General features: G+C 48.6%; 6 protein-coding genes across 6 annotated transcripts; 5 read left to right on the top strand and 1 right to left on the bottom strand.

Annotated features, from left to right (window-relative positions):
- Nucleotides 1-653: 653 nt before the first annotated feature.
- Nucleotides 654-2,789, top strand: EDB93DRAFT_1089549 (uncharacterized protein; the record flags this gene model as incomplete). Its single annotated transcript, XM_041446218.1, has 2 exons — nt 654-956; nt 1,017-2,789. The coding sequence occupies 2 exons, from the start codon at nt 654-656 to the stop codon at nt 2,787-2,789; spliced, it is 2,076 nt and encodes a 691-aa protein (XP_041305449.1).
- An 850-nt stretch (nt 2,790-3,639) lies between these two features.
- Nucleotides 3,640-7,385, top strand: EDB93DRAFT_641773 (uncharacterized protein). Its single transcript, XM_041456957.1, has 3 exons — nt 3,640-3,775; nt 3,834-6,951; nt 7,003-7,385. Exons 1-3 carry the CDS (start codon nt 3,760-3,762, stop codon nt 7,019-7,021), a joined length of 3,153 nt encoding a protein of 1,050 aa, XP_041305448.1. The 5' UTR covers nt 3,640-3,759; the 3' UTR covers nt 7,022-7,385.
- A 1,344-nt stretch (nt 7,386-8,729) lies between these two features.
- Nucleotides 8,730-12,120, top strand: EDB93DRAFT_641721 (uncharacterized protein). The gene is made up of 5 exons (XM_041456956.1): nt 8,730-8,738; nt 8,790-9,036; nt 9,102-9,160; nt 9,219-11,959; nt 12,016-12,120. Exons 3-5 carry the CDS (start codon nt 9,145-9,147, stop codon nt 12,028-12,030), a joined length of 2,772 nt encoding a protein of 923 aa, XP_041305447.1. The 5' UTR covers nt 8,730-8,738; nt 8,790-9,036; nt 9,102-9,144; the 3' UTR covers nt 12,031-12,120.
- A 304-nt stretch (nt 12,121-12,424) lies between these two features.
- Nucleotides 12,425-14,307, bottom strand: EDB93DRAFT_1338677 (uncharacterized protein; the record flags this gene model as incomplete). The annotated part of the gene is made up of 3 exons (XM_041455399.1): nt 12,425-13,407; nt 13,460-14,149; nt 14,212-14,307. The coding sequence occupies 3 exons, from the start codon at nt 14,305-14,307 to the stop codon at nt 12,595-12,597; spliced, it is 1,599 nt and encodes a 532-aa protein (XP_041305446.1). The 3' UTR covers nt 12,425-12,594.
- A 1,685-nt stretch (nt 14,308-15,992) lies between these two features.
- Nucleotides 15,993-17,057, top strand: EDB93DRAFT_1160444 (uncharacterized protein). Its single transcript, XM_041450024.1, has 5 exons — nt 15,993-16,052; nt 16,111-16,245; nt 16,292-16,526; nt 16,585-16,642; nt 16,698-17,057. Exons 1-5 carry the CDS (start codon nt 16,001-16,003, stop codon nt 16,908-16,910), a joined length of 693 nt encoding a protein of 230 aa, XP_041305445.1. The 5' UTR covers nt 15,993-16,000; the 3' UTR covers nt 16,911-17,057.
- A 99-nt stretch (nt 17,058-17,156) lies between these two features.
- EDB93DRAFT_641455 (SPX-domain-containing protein) lies at nt 17,157-20,642 on the top strand. Its single transcript, XM_041456955.1, has 16 exons — nt 17,157-17,289; nt 17,351-17,391; nt 17,453-17,518; nt 17,572-17,673; nt 17,725-18,039; nt 18,093-18,101; nt 18,151-18,354; nt 18,409-18,469; nt 18,520-18,558; nt 18,607-18,725; nt 18,778-19,012; nt 19,062-19,263; nt 19,313-19,420; nt 19,473-19,543; nt 19,600-20,207; nt 20,260-20,642. Exons 2-16 carry the CDS (start codon nt 17,368-17,370, stop codon nt 20,548-20,550), a joined length of 2,454 nt encoding a protein of 817 aa, XP_041305444.1. The 5' UTR covers nt 17,157-17,289; nt 17,351-17,367; the 3' UTR covers nt 20,551-20,642.
- Nucleotides 20,643-22,915: the final 2,273 nt, after the last annotated feature.

The raw sequence follows: 22,915 nt of genomic DNA, 5'->3' as shown, positions 1-22,915 counted from the left end.
ACTTTTGCCAACTCCAAATCTGAATCTGCCACTCGGTTCTCAGGCTAGCTATCAGGAAGTAGCGTCTGACCAGCAGCTTGAGGGTGAATATAGTCACCATCAAGGACTTCAAGATCAATACAGACTCACTTATTCGTTGTAAAGGCTTTGGTAATATGAATCTTGGCGTGTAAGTTTTCTTGTAAGATGATTGTATTGAAAGAGTGCCTGCTCCAGCGTGTCTCGGGACATAGGGACAGGAGAGAGTGCCCGGTCCGAAGTCCTGGAAGAAGACACAGAAGATCCATTTGCCCCAGATCTGCTTGTGGGCACCATGAAGCTTTGGAGATCCAGAGCCGCCATGGACCCATTGTCCTCCCTTCTCTAGCATCCGTCCCTCACATGCACACACCTCAGAAGGAACATCAATATGAGTGAGTCAGCACGGGTTACTAAGTACACTGTACACCTCCAGATATTTTTATGCTTTTTGCAATTAAGTCATGGCTGTGGCCATCGAATCATCCAGCCACGACAGACATGAGCAAATATAAATGTTCAGGTGTCGCTGTGGAAAGTAACACCCTTCCTTGTGTCCCTCTTTCACCGTGAGTCCACACTGCAGTCTGCAGGTGTCTTGTCCTCACTTGACACTTCCAACAGGATCAGCCAGGATGCCGTTCTGGCAGCTTCCTGTCACACGAGACGATACTATCACTTGCTACGATAACTCGGGTAATCCAAAAACGCATGGTCGAGAGCAGAGATATGTCAGCCCTACTACTGGGATTTGTCGAAAGCTCATCGTGCAAGCCGTCACTCCCTCCGGCAAGCCCGAGGTCGCTGTTAGCAGCCACGCCAATCAGGCAAGCAAAATCGCCATATGGCTGGTAGCCAATTTCCCTCCCATACAAGGGTGGATCATTTTTAAATGGATAGCACTATGGTTGTGGTTTATCGTGAAGCTCTTCTGGTCAGTCATCTTGCTGCTCACGCAGCTTTTCTTTCTCATCGACTTGGGGGATGACATCGCGGAGGACACGCAGCCTGAGGTGTACAACACTGGATACTACAAACCGTATGCTCGTGAATTTCAGGGTCAGCTATGGGCAGCTCGTTCGCCTATGGAACATTCTTCGCGCATTATCGATGATGGCGAGATGGATATCCCTACATACACACTTTATCCTCGACTTCTTATGATCCACGACCCGATCCGAAATGAGTGGGTCCCATGCGCAGATCGCTATACCATCATCCATACCAAGTTCATTGCCATCTCTTTCCGTGCTGTTGATGCCTACACTCGAGGCGCAGACAATGAGGCAGTTCAGAAGGCTCAGTTCATACAGGAGGTTCGAGCAGCGGTGCTCGGACAGAAATACAATGCGTACTGGCTCGACTTGGAGTGTGTGGGAGAGACGCCATTGGAGAAGAACCGTGATTTGTATTGCATGGCGGACGTCTACCGTGTAGCAGATGTGACTTTGATCATGCTCGGAAAATCTAGGGCCGGAGAGGACGAGTGCTGGAAAGGCTGGGGACGACGAGTATGGACTATGCCCGAAGCCCTACTGAGCCCTCACCTTCGCTACAAGTTCAGAGATCAGGAGGCGGTCACGCCGTTGTCATTGTTTGAGCTAGCCAACCTGGCTTATACAAAATATGATGACGAACGAGCTATCATCAACGCGTACAGCGGGAAGGATCCGCTTGAGAGGCTGGAGCGCTTGATGCTGTTGAAATCAGCTATATGGCGGCGCGGTACGGCAGCTTTAGCACCAGGTGTTGCTCCTCCCCCTTCAAATCTCAAAATGATAGGAGACTCCGAGAAGTCTATCGTCGGTGGGCCGTACCCGGCGGAGCGTGTGTATGCACTGATGGGCTTTTTTGAGCACCGGATCAAGCCAAACCACTCAGAGGACGATTTGCATGCTCTTGTGAGGTTGTCGATGGCCAATGACAACGATCGTATCGTTGAGCGCATGGTATCTATGCTGCCCTCGACCATCACCGAAACGGCATGTTGGTACTCTGACGATGATATCTATCACGCCAACCTTTGGGATATTATACCAGAAATCCAGGTCGCTGGTGTCACGGAGAGTGGAGCTCTTGTGATTGATGGGTGTCGGATGGCATCCATTAGATGGAAAGATTTCCCGGAGATTGCATTCGAGTCCACAGATTCATTGAGGAGAAACATTATCGGGTTCATTCCATATATCGCATTGCCAGCTCTCTTCACCGGGTTAAGTATTTTTGCGACCAGCCGAATGGGAGGCATCACGCTCATCGCAATCGGATTCGTGCTCCTTCTCATGTCCCCTTGGATGTTCATTTTCAGTAAATCTGGGCGTATCATCACCGCACAACCATGGTTGATCGGAGTAAAGGGGGCCATCAGCATCAAAGAGGTTGAGAAGCATTTGTACGGTGGCGTCAGAGCACACTTCCCAGGAATATATTTCACGCCGAGTGGATCAAAGTTCTCAAGGCCAGAAGGAGGTCCTCATCGGGGTGGTTCTCCTGCACAATACGACGATGCCAAACAAGCAGATAGCCACGGTGGACCCGATGCGGGACACATCTACACGCTCATCGACACGTACTCGTCGACGATGTACTATTTCCGTGCAGAGCGACCGCCAACTGTGTGTATTTTCACTGGACGTGAGGGAGGGCTAGGGAGGTTTGTGCTGTGTTCGGAGAAGTGTCATATTAATGAGCTGCATAAGGAGAGTGTGTTGAGAATGCCGACGGAGATCAGTCAGAAAATGATGTTGTATGGATGGATCGCGCTTGGATGAGATTGTTTTTGCTAGATCTTTTCAGTATCGTTTATTTGTGTACCCAACTGTACAGAATAGGTTGTCCGTGTTTTCACCAAGACTCGACTCGACTTGCACCCATGTTTGAGTCATGTTCTTGCATGCGAAGCACAGCATCTGCCACAGGTGTCCCGTAGTAGGTTCGTTGAGGTATTCGGGGGAATGTCATGTATACGAAGAAATAAGTTCCAATAAATCAAGATTGGAAGTAACTACCATTGTGCCAAGCTGATACATACAACTATCTGATGTCGGACGAGTGTTACAGTTAGACTGACATGTAAAATACGAAACAAGACCTGCCGCAACACGTTCCAAATTTGCGTTAACCAAATAAATCCTATTCTTGTTGAGTGATATATTCAGTAATTGGCGAATTCGAATATTGAGCTTCCTGTCCGATACGACCTTGACCTCGACATGAGGCAAAAATGTTGTAATTTGCTGCCCGGAAGAGTTTGTAAAAATGACTGGTCGAAGTCAACCGGCGTTATTTGGTCACACGCGACTAGTAGTATATTGGTAAGTTTAGATCTGAAGAGAGAATGTATGGTGCACACTGTGCGCAGACTCATGACGACACAAACTAGCGCCGGAGGAGGGCCACGAGTTGATCAGTCAACGAGGAGTCCTCATCGGAGCCTATAACAGGCCTCGTGTCCTCTTCCAACTGTGACCACTGTTCACCCTCAACCCATTTCGCTGCCATTCGAGTGTGACTAGTAGTGAGCTTCCATAACTTTAGAATCCATAAACCTCAAGTGGTTTCAGTGTAGTCTTCATCAACAGGCATCTTGTTTCACAATTTATCGCTGCCGAACAGATTTTGTGACTACCCATTGCGCACACTACTCCAACTTGAAAAATCCTGTCACGAGGCTGGTTTTCTACGAGTGGCCTGATTCCAGTGTTGTTATATCCCATCTTACAGCTTGTGACACCATTCTCGATGAGTTACGATCAATGTCAGGCTCTTCATCCTTTGTTCCCGGGCCATCTCTCACTTGCTGACTTCTTTCATAGTCAATGATGATCCTCGTTCACATGAAGGAACTTGGGAAAGACTATCTCAGGTTGCTGTTAAGGGTGCTGAGTATGACTCCCGCGAACGCCAGCCCCATCCGAAATGTTTGGACGGAACACGGGTGGACCTTTTGGACTACATCTACGGATCATTGGACAATAAGGAGAAGAGTCGACTCATTTGGTTGCATGGGACGGCGGGTGTCGGGAAGTCTGCAGTTGCATTTACTGTAGCCCAAAGAATGAGAGATCTGAAAGCCGCAGAGCAGATGAATATTGAGAAGCGGCTCGCCGGCACATTCTTTTTCTCGCGCAAGCACACCGAGCGATGCACTACTGCATATTTTTTTGCAACGCTTGCATATCAGCTTGCCTGCAATTTCCCCAGCATCCGAGAGGACTTGAACAGAGCCATCCGCGAGAATCCTGCTCTTCTGCATCCCAACAAATCTCTTCGCAATCAGATGGAGGGTCTCTTTCTGAAACCTCTGCGGAAGCTCCAATTCAGACTGCGCGAGTGTCCACCTTCCACGTTTGTTGTCGACGCCCTTGATGAATGCGTGTCTGAAACCGAGGTTGCAGATCTCATCTCCCTACTTGCCTACGCCCTTCGTCAGCCCGATTTGCCCGTAATCCATATCCTACTCACAAGTCGCTCAGAAGCACATATCTGCGAAGCCATTCGAGGTGAAGATGTGTACCCGATGGTGTGCGAGATACCAGTGAAAATTTCCGGAGAGGGGGTCGCTGCAATCATCTCGTTAGACGGCGCAGATGTTGACAATGACATCTATATCGTTCTTGAACACTTTTTCAGAAAGCTGCGAGCTCAACGTTCATCTTTCCCGCAGCCAACGAGGGATCAACTTGCTCGGCTGGCGAATCGAGCAGGCAGACGTTTCATTGTGGCGTCTATGATGATGAAGTTTATAGATGATGGATACCATGATCCTCGTGACCGCCTCCAGCTGCTGCTCGAATTCACGAGCGAGCTGCTACCAGGAACGGAGGTGTACAGATTATATGATAGTATCCTCGCTACATGTACCGACCCCACTCGGGCATACCTACACCTGTCCGTTATCGCCACCCTTGCAGATCCTCTACCGATTCAGCAAATCTCAGAACTTCTAGGTCCTGGTGAGGGTAAGGATATTGAGACAACACTAGTGCAGCTACGGTCTGTAATAAATATCCCTCCTGATAACAGCCCAGTGAACCTCTATCACTCGTCCGTTCGTGACTACGTTTCGGATCCTTCGAACTGCAACCTCCCTAAGGTACAACATATCAGACACCCCCACTCCCTACTTGCTCAATCCTCTTTCCGCTTGATGATACAAGCCCTTCCAGCAAGCACGGCCCTGCTGGACGCTCTGTCAGAATTGAAGAGACAGAGCCGAGCTATACCATCCCATGACTTACAGATCTTGAAGCACTCGTTATCCTTCATCATGCAGCCGCCGGAGCCGCTGCAAGCTCTTATAGGCCTCCTATGGCTCCAGGGAGTTCACAGTCCATATTTTCAATGCTGGCTGAGGACTCCGGATGGGCATTTTTGGCTGCAAAACGAAATGGGGAGAGACTGGCTACGGACGAAGGAAGGGAAGGACTGGTTGCAGACGGAGGGAGCGAAAGATTGGCTCCAGACCTGGAGGGGGAAATACTGGTTGCAGACGACTGGCGGACAAGATTGGCTGCAGACACAGGGCGGGTCATACTGGCTGCAGACTCAAGGCGGAAGGGATTGGCTGCGGACCTTGAGCGGCTTGGACTGGCTGCAGGATCTCATTGTCAAGCAGATAGAGCTTCGCCAGCTGCGGGATGAGGAAGATTATTTCTTGCAGACTGTAGACACCGATCTGGATGAGAACAACTGGGACAATGAGGGTGACTTTGACGAGAATCAACAGGACATTGAGCCTTACTTCGACGAGGATTACTGGGATGACGAGGATCACTTTGATGAAGGTCGTTTGGATGATGAAGATTACTGGAACAACGATAGTCGTTTTGACGAGGATCTATGGGACAACAACAATCATTTTGACGAAGATCACTGGAATGATGAAGATCACCGGAATGACGAGGATTGCTTCACCGAGGATTGCTGGGACAACGATGATTGTTTTGACGAGGATCCCGGGGACTACGACGATCATTTTGATGAGGATACCTATGATTCCTGGGTGCAAGAGTATGAGAACCGTTGGCCGCATAATGAGGAAGATCCCTGGCTGCAAACTCCGATCGGACGGCAATGGCTGGCCGAGGTCGGGCAAAAGTGGTTGCAGACTCAGGTTGGGAAAAAGTGGCTACAGATCCAGGCTGGGCAACAATGGTTGCAGATCCGGGATGGGCAAGATTGGCTGCGAAGCCGAGGCGGGAGAGAGTGGTTGCAAAGTCGAGGTGGACGAGAATGGCTTCAGACTGAGGGCGGTCAAGACTGGTTGCAGATCGAGGGTGGGCGCATCTGGGTGGAGAGCCAGGATGGACGAGACTGGCTGCAGACCCAGGCTGTGCACAACTGGCTGCGGACAGAGAGCAGGCAACAATGGCTGCAGACGGAGAGCGGGCGAGAGTGGCTGCAAACCAAAGGAGGGCGAGAGTGGCTGCAGACGCCCCATGGTCAAGTATGGCAGTCGACTCCTACAGAAGATTTCTTGGGTACATTGGAAGCAATCAGCGAGCACACCGCTATCTCAGAATTTCACTCACTGCCAGCTTTTCAAGTAATCCAGCAGTTCAAGAGCTTGCCAGATGTCTTGATGTTTCCGGCGTTCCTGGCGTTCAGTCATCAAGACCATCCCATCTCTGCATCACCACGAGGTCCTTTTCCACCGGACATGGAAATCATCCATGCCATGACGGCCTTTGTCGACTTCGCAAAGGATGCACTGCACCAAAGTCAATCAGCTTCCGACGCCCTCAAGTACACTTGCAATAACTGGGTTGTCCATCTCTCGCAAGCTCGGGCTCCGTGGGATGATACACTTAACCATTTGTTCAAAGTTTTCTGGACTCGTCATCTTCTCTCCTGGCTCGAAATGCAGTGGTGTTTGAAGGGTCTGCGATCCTGCCTCTTTATTTTGTCCGAAGGGCAGGAACTTGCAAAGGCGTGCGTACTTTAGATGATCCTCATAGCTCAATACCTGACCCACACACATAGAAAAGTCTCCCAGTTTTAGGGTCATCAGTATGGATCCGTCGATTTATACGGCATGACACCACCTTCATATTGCGCATTGATACCCTGTGTGGAGGTCGTATTTTTCTATGGTCGTAGATTACATGCTCTCAGATCATTGGATGGGGTGGATAAATGTATTCATTGTCGTTCCTCTAATTCAAAGCAGTAGTAAGTCGACAGTGAGAGCACACTCACTCGATTCTTGCACCTGACCAAGCCTGGCGCTCGTCCTATTGAATCGCTCGGCTTGTATTCTTTTCTCTATACCGATCATGAATACTGCCCTTGTCCCAGTCTGATTTACTCGTAATGTCGACGCGTTTTTCCTCACAAACCTCCTCTCAATATGATCACTATCAAATCATAATGAGAGCAATACATATGTAAGTATGAAAAATCGCACAATTTTCACCATACCTTCCATATCTCCCTTGTGCCCTCTGAGCCACACAGCATTCCACTCCACACCTCTGCGTATATCGTACACTATTGTCGAAAGCAGTCCTAGAGTGCGAGGCGCAGCGTAACAAGGTACTAAGTGAGCATTGTTCCTGATAGGGATGTGGGGAATAAGTTAGACTTGGACGGGGTAACAAGGCATAATGGAATGGCACCAGAGAAGGGTTTCGTCGATGCACTGCGGCTACTGATTCATCCCTCGAATAGAGATGCCCATCAGTAACGAGCTTTCCTTAGCGTACGAGTATTTCTTGTAAGATGATTGTTTTAAAAGGAGGACATGTCAAACTTAAACCGTACCACGTGAGCCCTCAGTCCTTCAAATTCTGTAAACAGTTGTTGAAGTGGGGGTGTGGTTGTTCGTGTTGGAGAGAGGGAGCAACTGTTTGCCACTGGGTTCGATGGCGTACTAAAGCTCGGAGGAGGACATGTACGTCTGACAAAGGGCCTTACATACCTGTAAGAGCATTATCAGTATAGAAGTTCGTCTAGGACGAGAATTGTATCAACATAGTCATAGATTATTGTAACTCACAGATGTGCAACAAAGAATATCTCAACAGGGAAGGCTGGGAATGTAAAATGTAAGTACTTCAGCAAGAGACAGGAACCCTGCCTTGGGCTTCATTTCATAGCCCACTCTATTGATATGAGGTGGAAAACGAGCAACAAGTATCGGAAGACATGCGGCACCGTGCGGCTTGCATTGACAACAAAAAGAATTATGTAAGTGAATGACAAACGATCTGAAAAAGGCAACAGTCATTTTTCACAACCTCTTTCGATCAACCTCTTCCCAAGGAGTCTGCAGCCGCGGCCAGCCTTCTGAGTCTCCAGAGACCTCGTGCAAATCAGCGCAATCTCGCACATTCTGATCATATTGGATGTCTGTACTGCAGTGCTGCCCAGCAATTAAATCGAGGAACTTCAACTGTCAAGTTCCTTCTTTTACAGTTTGACTACGAGAGACTACTACCGCTTCAACTTAGTAGTGTGCCAGAAACTCGACATAATGCATATGAAATGCCTTTTGACTATCTGATTTATGGTGAAGTTTTTGATAGGACACAATAGAATCGGGATTAACGCGACTGAGTGCTGCTACAATTTTTACAGCACCTGCCAGATCCGCAATGACCGAAAAATTTATACGTTCAATATCAAGCACAGGTGGGTCGAAATTTTAAAACTGAACACCTCAGTTTCGGGTGAGAACCATTTCATCCTCGGACACTGACAGTGAACAATAACAATTAGTACGTATGTTCACATAAGCTATGGGCAAGGCCGCTAAATGTCAACAACAGCTTAGAACTCACCACATCCTCATGCCCTCCCTCATGCGCACAACGCATATATTACGTACCATACTACAAGACACAGCATCAATACATGCATGCCCGCCCTCGTGTTGCCAGCGAATAAGTGACCAATCGTTCTTCACTCTTCTACCGTCTCCCAGCAGGCTCACAACGCCAGACCAACGATTCACTCCTTCTTACAGCCTCTCCCACCCCCAGAAGGTCTATTAAGCCCTAGACTTTAATTATTGTCGTGCGTCTTCTATCGAAAATGGCATCATCCGTATGGTGGCTAACTGCACTTTCTAACCCAATTAGCACTTCCCCGGACAATCCTTGCATATTCTGCTACCATTACACAATGAGTCACAATCAATGTTGGTATCCGTATCCGTATCTTTTATCTACTGCCTTGGTCGCTGACTTCATTCATAGTGCGTCGATCACCTGAAGGCATGTGGGAGACTCTCTCTCACATCGCCGTTAAGGGTGCTGAGTACAACTCCCCTGAACGCCAACCTCATCCAAAGTGTCTGGAAGGGACACGGATGGGTCTTCTCGACTGCATCTACAGGTTATTGGATGACCGAAAGAAGAGTCGACTCATCTGGCTGCATGGCACAGCAGGCGTCGGAAAGTCTGCTGTTGCATTCACCGTAGCTGAAAATATGAGAAGTCTGAAAATAATAGAACAGATGGACATCGAGAAGCGACTCGCGGGCACATTCTTTTTCTCGCGCAAGCACACCGAACGCTGCACTACTGCATATTTTTTCGTAACGCTCGCCTACCAGCTTGCCTGCAATTTTCCCAGCATCCAAGAGGACTTGAACAGAGCCATCTGCCAGAATCCTGCTCTTCTGCATCCTAACAAATCTCTTCGCGACCAGATGGAGGGTCTCTTTCTGAAACCTCTGCGGAAGCTTCAATTCAGGCTGCGCGGGTGTCCGCCTTTGGTGTTTGTCGTCGATGCCCTTGATGAATGCATGTCCGAAACTGAAGCTGCTGATCTCATTTCCCTACTCAGCGAGGCGCTTCGTCAACCAGGTCTGCCTGTGGTCCACGTCCTCCTTACGAGCCGCTCGGAAGAGCACATCCGTGAAATTATTCAAGAGAAAGAGCCGTACACCCTGGTGCAGGAAATACCAGTAGAGACCACTGTTATGGGAGTTATTGTAGCCATCTCCTTAGATGGCGCGGATGTTGACTGTGACATCCGTATTTTTCTTGAGCATTCCTTTAGGAGGCTGCAAGGTCGATGTTCGGATTTTCCGCAGCCAACAAGGCATGAACTTGCGCGGCTAGCGAATCGAGCGGGAAGACGTTTCATCGTGGCATCTACGATGATTAAATTCGTCGATGATGGATACCACGATCCCCGTGATCGACTTCAGCTGCTGCTCGAATTCACGAGCGAGCTGCTACCAGGAACGGAGGTGTACAAGTTATACGACCGTATCCTCGCTACATGCAGTGACCCCACACGGGCATACCTGCATTTGTCCATTATTGCCGCGCTTGCCAACCCTCTCTCGATCTCTCAAATCTCAGAACTCCTTGGCCCTGGAGAAGGCAAAGATGTCAAGACATTACTGGTGCAGCTACGGTCAATCATGGACATTCCTACGAACAGCAGTCTCCCAGTAAATATCTTTCACTCATCCGTTCGCGACTATGTTCTCGACCCTTTGAACTGCAACCTCCCTGAGGTACAATGTATCAGATACCCCCATTCCCTACTCGCTCGTTCATGTCTCCATTTGATGATGCAAGCCATCCCACGAAGCACGGCCTTGTTAGACGCACTGTCGCAATTGAAGACGCATAGCCGGGCTATGAAACCTCACGAGCCCCAGAGCTTAAAACAAGAATTAGCCTTCATCGTCGAGCCACCGACGCCATTCACAGTCCTTATAGCCCTTCAGTGGCTTCGGGGAGGTCATAAGTTAGAGTCCTGGCCAGAGACCCTTGATGGGCGTGCTTGGCTTGAGACCCAAGAAGGAAAAGATTGGTTGCAGATTCGGTGGATGATCCAATGGCTCCAGACACAGGGGAAGACATTCTTGCCGAAGGTTCATAGCGTCCGAGACTGGCTACTGACCCAGGGAAGGAAAGGCTCGTTGACCGAGGCCTGGCCATCTTGGCTGGGGACGCAGAGCGGGAGAGATTGGTTGCAGACTCAGTCGGGGCAAGATTGGCTGCCAACCCAGTGGGGGAAAGATTGGTTGCAGACTCGGTGGGGGCAAGAATGGTTACAGACCCGGTGGGGACAAGACTGGTTACAGACCCGGCGAGAGCAAGACTCGCCGCATACCCAGTACACGCACGACTCACTGCAGACCCTGAACGGAGAAGGCTGGCTGGAGACTGAGAGCGGGCGAGAATGGCTTAGGAACGAGAGCGGGAGAGAGTGGCTGCAGACCCATAGTGGACAAGAATGGCTCCAAACCCAGAGTCGACAAGATTTGCTGCCAACCCAGAGCAGGCAACAGTGGTTACAGACACAAAGTGGGCGAGAGCAGCTAAAGACCCAACCTGGACGAGAATTGCTGCAGACCCAGGGTGGGCAAGATTGGCTGAAGACACAGAGCGGACGGGAATGGTTGCAGACCCAGAGCGGCCAGGACTGGCTGTACACGCCCCATGGTCAAGCATGGCAGTCAACTGCCGCGGCGTCTGTCTGGGTGACATTGGAGGAATTCTCAAGGACTTTGGAAGCAGTCAGCGAGTACGTCATCATCCCGGAATTGCGCTCTCTTTTGGCTTTCCAAGCTATCCAGCAATTCAAGAGTTTGCCGGATTTCTTGATGTTCCCGGCATTCCTGGCATTAAGGCATCGAGACCCTTCTTCCGCCTTGTCGCATTGTCGTTTCCCACCAGACATGGAGGTATTCCATGCTATGATGGCCTTCAATAGTTTTGCATACGAAGCACTGGAACGAAGTCGATCAGCTTCTGACGCTCTCAATTATGCATGTCAAAATTGGTCGTTCCATCTCTCACGAGCTCACAGTCCGTGGGGCGACATGCTCGATCACCTGTTCAAGTCTTTCTGGACTCGCCATCTCCTCTGCTGGCTCGAAATGCAGTGGTGTTCGAAGGGCCTCCGGTCTTGCCTTTCTATCTTATTCGAAGCGCAGAGTTTTGTTTTACCCGAAGTATGGAATCTTGCGAAGGTTTGTGTTTTCTAACGACGTTTGTGACTCAGAAACTGACCTGCGCATATGAGTAGGAACATCATCGATAAGAAAGCGGTTGATAGCTCTTTCACGTTGGTTGAGTGCTTCCACCACAACGTCGCTCTAGCAAATCCTGCTCTTCTAGTTCATTACAGTTGGCAACAGCGGTACTTTGTTACATTTTTGATGCGACAAAGCAAAGAGCTGCAGCGAGTTGGAGAAGAGCTTGGTAGTGCATTAATGAATTATGGCTTATTGTAAATTGAAGTTATTGCCGCTGCGCGGTTCCTCTTGTTTATATAGTTTGTTTATCTATCCACATCATAAATTCGTTACGGAGGACACACTCGCATGAGTCGTAGTATATTGATTAATTCCTCAGTACCTATGTGCGCCGAAGTCGGACAAACATACGAATATTCGTTACTCCGTTACTTGCAACACGGTCGCTGAGGAGAATATCGAGACCAGGTAGAATATTGATACCTGGACTCAAGAGCGGAACACTCGTGATCCCAGTTTCACATGACCTGTTTGTGCTCAGAAAGTGGAATACAACAATCTATCCACTTAGCTACCATTGTGCCAAGTTGATATACATGTATACTACCCGACGACAGACGAGTCCTGCTCTAGACGTTGATGACCTCGAGCCTGCTAGACTCCCATGTAAGATACGAAGTAGAACCTTCCGCAACATCTTCCCAGTTGACGTTGAGCAAATAAATCCTATCCCTGTCGAGCCATATGCCCAGTAACTCGCGAGTGCTGATCTTCCTGTCCGATACAACCTCGACATAAGGCAAGGATGTTGTAATTTCCAAGTTTTTCTCTTCAATGGTAGTACCCATGAACTCGAAGCTTGAGGGACTTATTTCTATCATAGATGACTCTTTCACAACACGTCCAAGACCCTGCCTGTTTGTCGCAGCCATTGGGCTGAAGTCCATCAGACGTACTTCGTACTCCACGCCATACCTGTCTGGCGTGTCAACCATGATCGCCTGCAGAACTCGGTTTCCACTGATGTGGACTTTGCATGGATATGGATACCGGAAAATACGAGTATTTGAAGGACCCCAACGTCTCCATGGTGTGGGCACTGTTGCTACAACTCCGTCAAGGTCGAAGAAAATCCTCGTGGAGATGATGATGATAAAAGTATCAGTATCATAGGACGTAGTGAGGCATAGTAGTTGATGCGCAGGGTCTGATATGTAGCTCACTGTTTGAGGTTGGGCTTGCATCTGCTCGATATCATCCATCGGAAGGAGGCATTGTATGCGCCACAATGGGAAGGGCGATCGGAAACACGCCAGCAATTGTGGCGCCTGGGATATGTCCTCGATCGAGTAGAGCTCCAGATTGCCAGCGACAACGAGCAACCTGTCATTTCCGAGGAAACAAAAATCCATGTCACTTTCACCAGTCTTGTCTAGGACACTCTGAATTCAAGATTAATCATCAGTTTTTGAACTGTTTCAAGTCAAACCTCACATTCGATGTCGCTGAGTTTTGCCAATCCCAAATCTGCAGCTGCCAGCCTTTCTTGGAGAGACTCCTTCCACCGTCAGCTACAATAACCAAGGAACGCTGCAACGCGATATGTCTCCCTGAACCTTTGAGAATCGCAAACAATGTTGGAAGGGACGGTTGCGATAGAAGTAGAGCCCGTCCAGCAGCTTGAGGGTGAACACCATCACTATCCAGGGCCCCAAGGTCAATTTGGACGGCCTCATCCGATTCAAGAGGATGATTCTCCGAAGCAACACTATACGCAACGGCGATCAGGTTTTGCGCTGGGTCCATCAGCACGTCCAGAGTGAATGAGTGGGGCACCGAACGCAATGTTCCTCTAGACCAGGAGCGCTCGATTGTTCGTTGTGAGGGCTTTGGAAGTATTGGAATTATCGCAGCCACGTCATTATCTTCATGCCACGAGTAGAGATGCCCACCAGTGACCAGCTGTTTCTTAGCGCTCAAGTTTTCTCTCAATGTGATTGTTTTGAAAGAGTGCATGTCAAATTTGAACCATGCGTGGGCCCTGTCCTTCAATGTCTGTAGGCGGTTGAAAGTAGGAGTGCGGTTGTCCGTGTTGGGGACAGGAAGTAACCGTTGGCCACTGAGTTCGATGATATACTGAAGTTCGGAGGAGGACATGTACGCCTGGCGAAGGGCCTTGCATACCTAATACAAGACCATCAGTATCTAGGACGAGAATCACATCGTAGATCAATATTATGACTCACAGACGTACAACGAAGAATATCTCGACAAGGAAGAAAACTGAGAATGTAAAACCCCAGTTCTTGAACAAGAGATAGGAACCCTGTTTTGGGCTGCATTTCGTGGTCCACTCCCTTGATATGGCGAGGTGGACAACGGAGTCTCGAGTATTGGATATGAGTGGGAATTTATAGGACCAGATGTAACGAAATAATCGGAGGGACTGACCACTGGAACATACGCGGCTTGCAAAAACAAGTTACATAAATTGGGGTGAACCGTTACATAAATGAGTTGTCCACTCACTGAGGTATTCACTGCGGTCATCAACCAGACATTGACGCACAGCATAAACTTCTTATGCATCAGCTACACGACACGTTAATTCTCTTTCGCAATATCAATACGCTTACCATATTTTGGCATTTCTCGTGATAGATGAGTCATGACCCAATGGCTGAGGCAGAAAGTGACAAGGTGCGTAGGAGGCGACAGATGCTGAGGACCGGGAGAAGAAAGGAGTTTGAGAGGTATGCTTGAAGAAGGGTTTGACAGGTGAGTTATGTTTGCTCCGCGGTGGTGCTCCCTAATGTTTCGCTGTTCTAGCGTCATGCCCAGTGTTGAGAGATGCCATGATACCGGGCCAGCAAGGTTATGAAGACGCTCGCTCGATATACTTAGACCGAGTAGATCAATGAACCCCCAGTGCTGATGGAAACCTTGACTGACAACGATCGAGAACTTCGTCTCAAAAATAGCGTCGGGGTATGTATGCTATAAGAACATCGTTGAAATTATGAAACAGTCGATTTTTAGCCACTAGGCGCGACTGCCAGCCAGTGCGCACAGCTTCGCTCTACTTGATTAGGTCAATCATCCAATCGTTGCAACTGAACTGTGATGATGCCCATTTCGACTATAAATGCGCTGGATCGTCGTATCCACCAAGTTTGCCGTTTCCTCACATCCGTCCTCGAACAGTAGTATGACCGACTCAGTCTCCAATAATCCCACATGGTGGCCTGCCATCAATGTGACTCTCATCTATAGTTACTTTGCAGGTCTGTGAAGAGCCAATCGGATGACGATGGTGATGTGCCAAACTAACTTTACCTGTGATTTCGCAGTTGCCTCTTCTGCTGGGATAATATATGATTGTGGTAAGCGATATCATACTAAAAAAACCACTGGTATCCTGATGGTATTGCTAGCTCTGACGTTTGGACAAGAGGTGGGTCAATGCAATTACCAGCTGAGTGGTCATGCTGCTGAGAATATTATTATAGGTCGAACTGATCTGGGTGAGCAGAGTCCCAAGTCAGAAGACTAACTAACGTATATGATTGATTCACAGAGACAACGATGGTCGCTGATGACCGCTCTGTATATCAGTGTGTGTAACTTGCGTTATAGGTGGTCGGCAAGTTGTACTAAATTGCAAATATCGTAGATGCGCTATTTTAGAATTTTATTCGCCATGTATGTCCAGAAAGCCAAGCGATTTGTATTGTACTAATAATCTGTCTCTCACACTCAGCATCAACATAGTGTGTATGGCTCCTCGCTTACACCATGTTTCTTTATTCTGACCGGTGGCATATAGACAATGTTCTGACAATTTCGATGACGGATACAGTGAGTATTTTGTCCATATGCCTGCCATTCGCATTCACTAAACTGCGGTTCCATGTAGGGGTGAGTGAGATCCTTGACCTGCCTGTTAGTGCAATATAACACCACCACAGCTGTGAGTATGTGTCGACTGTGTAATCCTCAGAGGCTGATTGCCGACTGGATTCGCCAGGTCTTATTATGTCCATAGTACAAAATTGGATAAACGTTGTCGCAAATGCGATACTAGGCGGTGAGCTGCACAGCTCTGATGTCTTGGTGGTATCAACCTGACTGAAACATCACACGAGTCATCATGATTGTTCGGTTACGTGCTGTTCATCAGGGATCCAGAAAGGTCATGATATTTCTCATTGTTGCCTTCCTGGCTGTCAACATCATCGACTGCGCTTTCGCCGTAACAGCAACGAGCCATATGTCAGGGGGTGAGCTCATTTATGTATCAAATATCGGCTCATTGACGATTACAAGAGGAGCTCATTCTTTCTTGCACCTATCAGTGTAATGTCACCTTCATGGGGGGAGATAATACACTTCTGTATACCGTGACATGGATACTCACTACCGCATGGGAGGTCGCCGCACTATGTCTCACAGTCTGGATTGCTGTAAAGCACTTTCGTGAAATGCGACAGTATTCGGCAGGAGGTATCGTCGAGAACTGTCTTGCAGTATTAATAGAATCTCATGTGGTTTACTTTGCAAGGTGAGCTGATAATGCGAATATATTCTTTCTTTTTCCGTTGAAATTCCGCGCGTACTAGGTCTGTTGCTGCTTCTTTCCTCGAGCTTGGTTATTTGTCTCCAGCAATCTCAAAGCCGGTATGCCGAACTTTTCCTGATCTTCATATGCGACCGCAGTTCATCATATCTATAGGATCCATATTCCCTAGGACCTCCGATTTATGCTGGTGTTGCTAGTATTTTTTCTCTCATGCAGTTATTTGTGCTAGGACCGCGCTTGATCCGATCGTGGCTGACTCCGATGCAGCAACAGGCACGAGTTCGATTGTTTTTCAGGAGCGCGTGCATGTGCGGACTAGCAGTAGTGTTTAGCACGAGACGTGCTCAATGGGATCAAAAGATGTAGAGAACTCTTGCGGCAGCAGAAGAATAAAATGCTCGCTGTGGCACCTATTTATTGATATATTTTGGAGTGTAGGTAATATCTCCAATTACTTACTGGGTTGCAAACAGACTTCATTCTGGTGTGTAAACTGGCTAGTACGGTACGCAAGCTCATTCTCAACACGTGCGATACCACACACGTGCTTCTTTTTGGAAAGTCTAAAACGTTACGCGTTATGACGTGAAAAAGGCGATTCGAGACCTTTAAGTTCAGTTCAGAGTCGGTGATAAATCGATAAGGACCAATGATTCATTCGCTGACTAAGACTCAGCCGCCGACATACATACAGGTATTAAATTAACGCGTTAACGCCCGAACTTCTTCTCGTTGTCTTGTGTTGGTGAGCTACTGCCGCAGACTTGTCGAACGCCCTCTTCTAAAACATTCTTATCTATTCCTAGTCGTCGACAGGCACATCATGAAGTTTGGCAGGAAGATTACGGTGCGTTATTTTTGCGTATGGCATATTGGGGGAAGCGAAATAGACGATCTCGTTTTGACAGACCAACCTTTATGATGAGTGGAGACCCTTCTACATCGACTACAATCTGCTGAAGCGTGAACTCAAGGTGGGTCCTTTTCCAAACTGCCCGACCCGTCTTCATTCGCTCTATCTGCGTAGTCTCGCACCACTTCTCATAGCTGGGACGACAATGATGAACGCGATTTCACCGCCATGCTGAAACGGGAGCTAGATAAGGTTTATGATTTCCAGAAACAAAAGGTAAAGCGTCAAAACTCGGTTTATCCCTCTGCTTCACCTGACGCTGCCCAGACCGCTGAGTTGTCTCGCCGGATACGGGAAGCTGAAAAGGATGTCCAAAAACTCGTTGCTCAAGAATCTTCTCAATCTTCCGAGCCGTCTCCCGTCCATTGCTCTGATCCAGAATCGCACCAAGCACGTCCTTCTGACTATGGACCTGACGAAGGCTCTGATGACGATGATGACATGGACGACAACCAATCTGATGCTTCACTCGAAGACCTCTTCCACGGCCTTCAAGAAGAAGTCGCTACCCTCGTAGCTGATGTTCATGACTTGGCGTTGTACACTAAGTTGAATATCACTGGTTTTCTCAAAATTCTAAAGGTACATCCGTTCATGCCTCTCGCCTTGTGGTAACTCACCATTCATCTACATAGAAACACGATGTGCGTTCCCTGGATTTCCTCATGTGTCATCCTTCATTATTACCCGCAGAAAATAACAAACATTCCACTCAAATCTACGTTTATTCAAAACTATCTGGAAGAAAGACCCTTCTATAAATACAATTGGGACACTCTGATCGTCAAGTTATCCAAGCTCTACAACCTGGTCCGCACCCGAGGACATCCCGTACAGGGCGATTCAAGCGCAGGCGGGAGTCAGAGTGCCTTTGTGCGTCAGACGACAAAGTATTGGGTAATAAATAGCATTTTCTTATCAGGTCTATGTTTACCAACAAAATAATTTTAGGTGCACCCAGATAACCTCGTACCACTGAAACTGGCTATTTTGCGACATCTACCCGTTCTTGGTAAGTGATAGTGCGTTTCAGTATTTTTTTCGATTGATCTCTCCTTATAGTGTTCAATGCCCAGAAGGAATTCGAACAGAAGGATGCTGGTACGTTTGATTTTGACACAGAGAGTCTTATGCTAACGCCTGTTGCAGCCATTACTTCAATATACTTCGATAATGAAGATCTTGAACTTTACCTTGGTCGACTAGAGAAGACAGAGGGTGCCGAAGCTATTCGTCTCCGGTGGTATGGCGACACAGACGTGAAAACCGTCAGTGTGTCTGGCTTGGCTTGTGAAGGTCTCACTCAACGTCGTCCCTCAGATTTTCGTAGAGCGCAAGACGCACAGAGAAGACTGGACAGGTGAAAAGTCTGTCAAGGCGCGTTTCCCGATCAAAGAACATCTTGTGAACGCTTTTCTACGCGGAGAATACACCATGGACGCGGAGCTTCAGGCTCTAGTTGACAAAGGCAAGAAGACACAAGCTGAAGTCGATTCTATGATTCAGCTTGCAAGCGAGGTCCAGTATCGTATTCTTACGAAGCAGCTTCAGCCGGGTATGTAAGCAGGCCTAATGTCTGACTCCCTTGCTCACAAATATGCTAGTCATGAGGACGTTTTACAACCGAACTGCGTTCCAGCTCCCCGGGGATCCCCGTGTACGAATATCGCTTGATACGGAACTTACCATGGTTCGCGAAGACAACTGGGACGGACAAGCGCGTGCTGGCGATAACTGGCGGCGAACCGACATTGGCATCGACCATCCTTTTGACCAGTTGCCAACGGCGGATAAGGAGCTTTTCAAGTGCGTTACCCTTATTGAGCAGTTTCATAACATGTTCACATTCTTCAAGGTATGGCGTTTTGGAGGTCAAGCTTCAGACTCAATTTGGACAAGAGCCTCCGAAATGGGTTACTGATCTCGTCCAGTCCTACCTTGTCGAAGCCGTTCCAAAGTTCAGGTATGATTCTCACTCCCAAGGTGGCTCCACGTTCCTCACGGACCGCCGCTAGCAAATTTATCCATGGCTGCGCTACCCTACTGCCTAATCGCGTAGATCTCGTGCCGTTCTGGCTGCCACAAAGTAAGCTGAAGAGCCTGCTTCTATTGCGTCACTTTCTTACCTGACATTATTCACAGTGGACACCGACATCCTCAAGCCCAATACGGGATACCTCACAGTCGAGCGGCCGACCAAGACCACATCTGATTTTCAGTCCGGTATTATGTCGCCCCTCTCGCCCGTTTTGCCTGTACATTCCTATATTGAGCCTGTTTCGGAGGGTGAAGAAGATGAAGAGATGGACTTGGCGCCTGCTAGAGACGAAGACCGGCGCACGGGGTTGCCGCATGAGGACGTTGCGGCTGCTATCGCGTTTCGTGAGAAGTCGCTCAAGGAACGGGAACCTGCATCTGGGAGTAGCAGTACTCCTGATGTGGTATATGATGAGCGCACGCCATTGTTGAAGCTGCCACGTCCGCCGAACAAGAGGAACGTGTCGATCGACCCGCTTGCGCCGTCTTCTGCGTTTGATGAGCGTCTGCGCGAACGTTTACAGGCGAATAAGAATGCGCCGCCACGTGTGCAGGATGGTGAGGTGCAAGAAGCTGTAGGCCTGGATGAGGAAAATCTGCGGGAAGACGAGCGTTTACTAGTGAGAGACTGGTGTGCGCCGTCTGGCAAGCGAATTGCAGTGCCTGTTCGTATCGAGCCCAAGGTCTATTTTGCGAACGAGCGCACGTTCTTGGTACGGCTTTTTCCATGAGATGGGGTTCGTCTGCTGATCTTTATCGTGCCAGAAATGGCTTAGCTTTGCGGTGCTCATCGGCTCTATCGCTACAACGTTGTTGAACTTCATGCCTGCGGATGATCCGAGAGGCCTGATCAGTGCTGCGCTATTCACTCTAGCTGCGCTGCTCGCGATCGCCTACTCAGCCATCATCTTCGTGTACCGAGCGCTTCGTCTGCGTGCACGATCTGCGGAAGGGCTTTATTATGACAAGTACGGTCCGACTATTCTTTGTTTTGTGCTGCTGGCTGCGCTGGGGACCAATATTGGCCTGAGGGTGGCGGATATGAATATGCGATGACATGGGGAATTATCAAGTCTTGGACGCTTTATAGCTGATGATGGAAGAATTCATTTCCTCTTTAAGGTCTGCTTAGTACAGCCGCAATGAAATATTTGTTTCCATGTGATTCCACCGGGGACCAGAACTTGTGAGGCACGGTGAGGGTTTTGATGGAGAACCAATAAGGGATCTGCGCGATTTAATGGATGTAGAACCGGAGAGATGGCTTGATCAGGAACTCTTGGTTTGGGCTCAACAAGACCATACACGAGAAATCTATAAAAGAGCGCACCAACAAGATCCCCAAACTTCAAGCTACCTTCATCACAATAACAACAACAATAACAATATGTTCACCGTGAGTGCTTGCTACTTCTCGTGTCGCATTTCGTTATCTTACCCCGCTCTGCAGGTCACTGAAGTTCCTGTCTCTTACAACTGTGGCTCGTCGACCTGCAACTGCGGCGCTTCGTAAGTCTTGCTTTGTGTGTGGTACGGAGCCTTGGTCTGATTCACGATTTTTTTCAGGTGCCAATGCAAGGCCGGAGAGTGCAAGTGTTAATCGAACATTGTGCCGGGCAACTGGTTACCGCCTCGCTTGCTGTGTACTATTTCAGCCTTGGTGTTTGACGTATGATTTGTACTATCACTATCAAGGAGTTGTATGAAATTATCATCGAGGAGATCTGAGAATATATGAACTTGGCTTGTCGAATCGTTAGTTGTGTGTGATATCAAGTCGTGAGCTTGAGGAGGCGCTGCATCAAGTTTGGGGTCTATCTTTGTTTCGGCTCAGATCTGGAACGTGTGCCCCTGCAGGGACCCTCGGATGTTATACACCTTGCCCGGAGTTTGCCTCATTCTCACGCCACTGATTTCGCCTCTTTCTGTAATCCTGCAGCGAATATTTGTTTTCCTCTTCCCAGCTGATTTCACAAGGCGCATGCCAAACGCGCGCATTTGACAGTGACATGTACACCACGGCTGACGCTGGCGAATTGATCTGCGTAATCGTCTGCAACACAGACGATGTAACAGATCAGCCCGCTAGTGCTCAGATCTCAGTAGCACGAAACCATTAACCATTTGTATTTTCGACGCATGATGGTAGAACGAACACGACCTCGAGTACACACCCGGTTTAATCACGTCCCACTTGCCTCATATTCCTTACGGCGTTCACATCTGGTGTACAATCCATCCACTCCTCGCGCTGGTGTCAAATATCGAGGATCTCAACAAAGATATATCGAATTTGTGGAAGAGGGGCAAGAGGAGATCGAGATCTTGCGATACCTCACAGGAATTAGATCTACACCATCTCGCCAGTCCAAATCTGGCCAACGTCCGATGGCTGGCAGCCACCTTACAAGCCTATGCAACCCCAACGCGCACCTATCGACCCGCGGGTGTACCCGTGTTTAACCCTACCTATGGCCTGTTGCCAACCAGTCTCCTTCCTGCCGACGGTGGCTGCCTGTCTATCATTGACTTCAACACATACGTACGCGTCAAAGGCACTGAACACATGTTCCACGACATCCTTGGCACCACCGGATATTTTGCGCCTGAAAGTTTCCGCTGGTCAAGGCGTCTATAGCGCAATCTATGCAGACTTTGTGTTCCTGTGGAAAGACACTAGAGGAGTTGTGTTCCCTGCGTAGGCCATCCAGGGATCGCAACGCACTACTCGAAATAGCTCGAGAGCTCATGAATGAAGACCCAAAACATGACTGATGATGCCAGACGTCTTGACTTCAGGTAACGTGCTCCATTCTTGGCGTGTACTCCATGCTGTATGCGAGCATTCGTTTAATTGTTCTTGACAACTTCTCCTCTGTCGCACCACTGGAAGTGGATGCTTGAGCTCAACCTGCTTATATGCTACGTCTACCCCAAAGACTAGGCAAGAGCAGCAGATAATTGGGTGGACAGTGGCAAAGGTAGGATCGATGAGTCTCACTGCTAGCATGAAGTCAAACACCGGAGAATGCCACACTGGAAAATTCGAGAAGCAATCGTAGATATTGATATTTTGAGGGCGCACGCGCTGTTGTCTGCGACATCGTATACGACCGATACGGCGAGGGTCAGGTGTTGGAAGTTCAATAAAGACGGGTACTCATTGGAATGGCCTGAGTTCCGTTAATAACATGCAACACATGACCACGGTCATGGGATAATGCATCGGCCGCAAAAGCAAAAATATCAAACTTGAATACGTAGCCAGGCTGGTCGGAATGTGACGTACGTCTGACTGGTCACGAGTCTACAAAACTCAGCCGAAAGTGTTGTTGCCCCCAACACTTTGAGAACGGTACTTTAACCCACAAATGGTCGCTATATGGGCGACAAAAATAGCGGACACATCGCACGTTGCAAG

The sequence above is a fragment of the Suillus bovinus genome (assembly GCF_016758785.1).
Source record: "Suillus bovinus strain UH-Sbo-P2 chromosome Unknown EDB93scaffold_48, whole genome shotgun sequence".
NCBI lineage: Eukaryota > Fungi > Basidiomycota > Agaricomycetes > Boletales > Suillaceae > Suillus > Suillus bovinus.
Note: the sequence above shows the minus strand (reverse complement) of the source record. Positions and strands in the feature narration are given on the sequence as shown.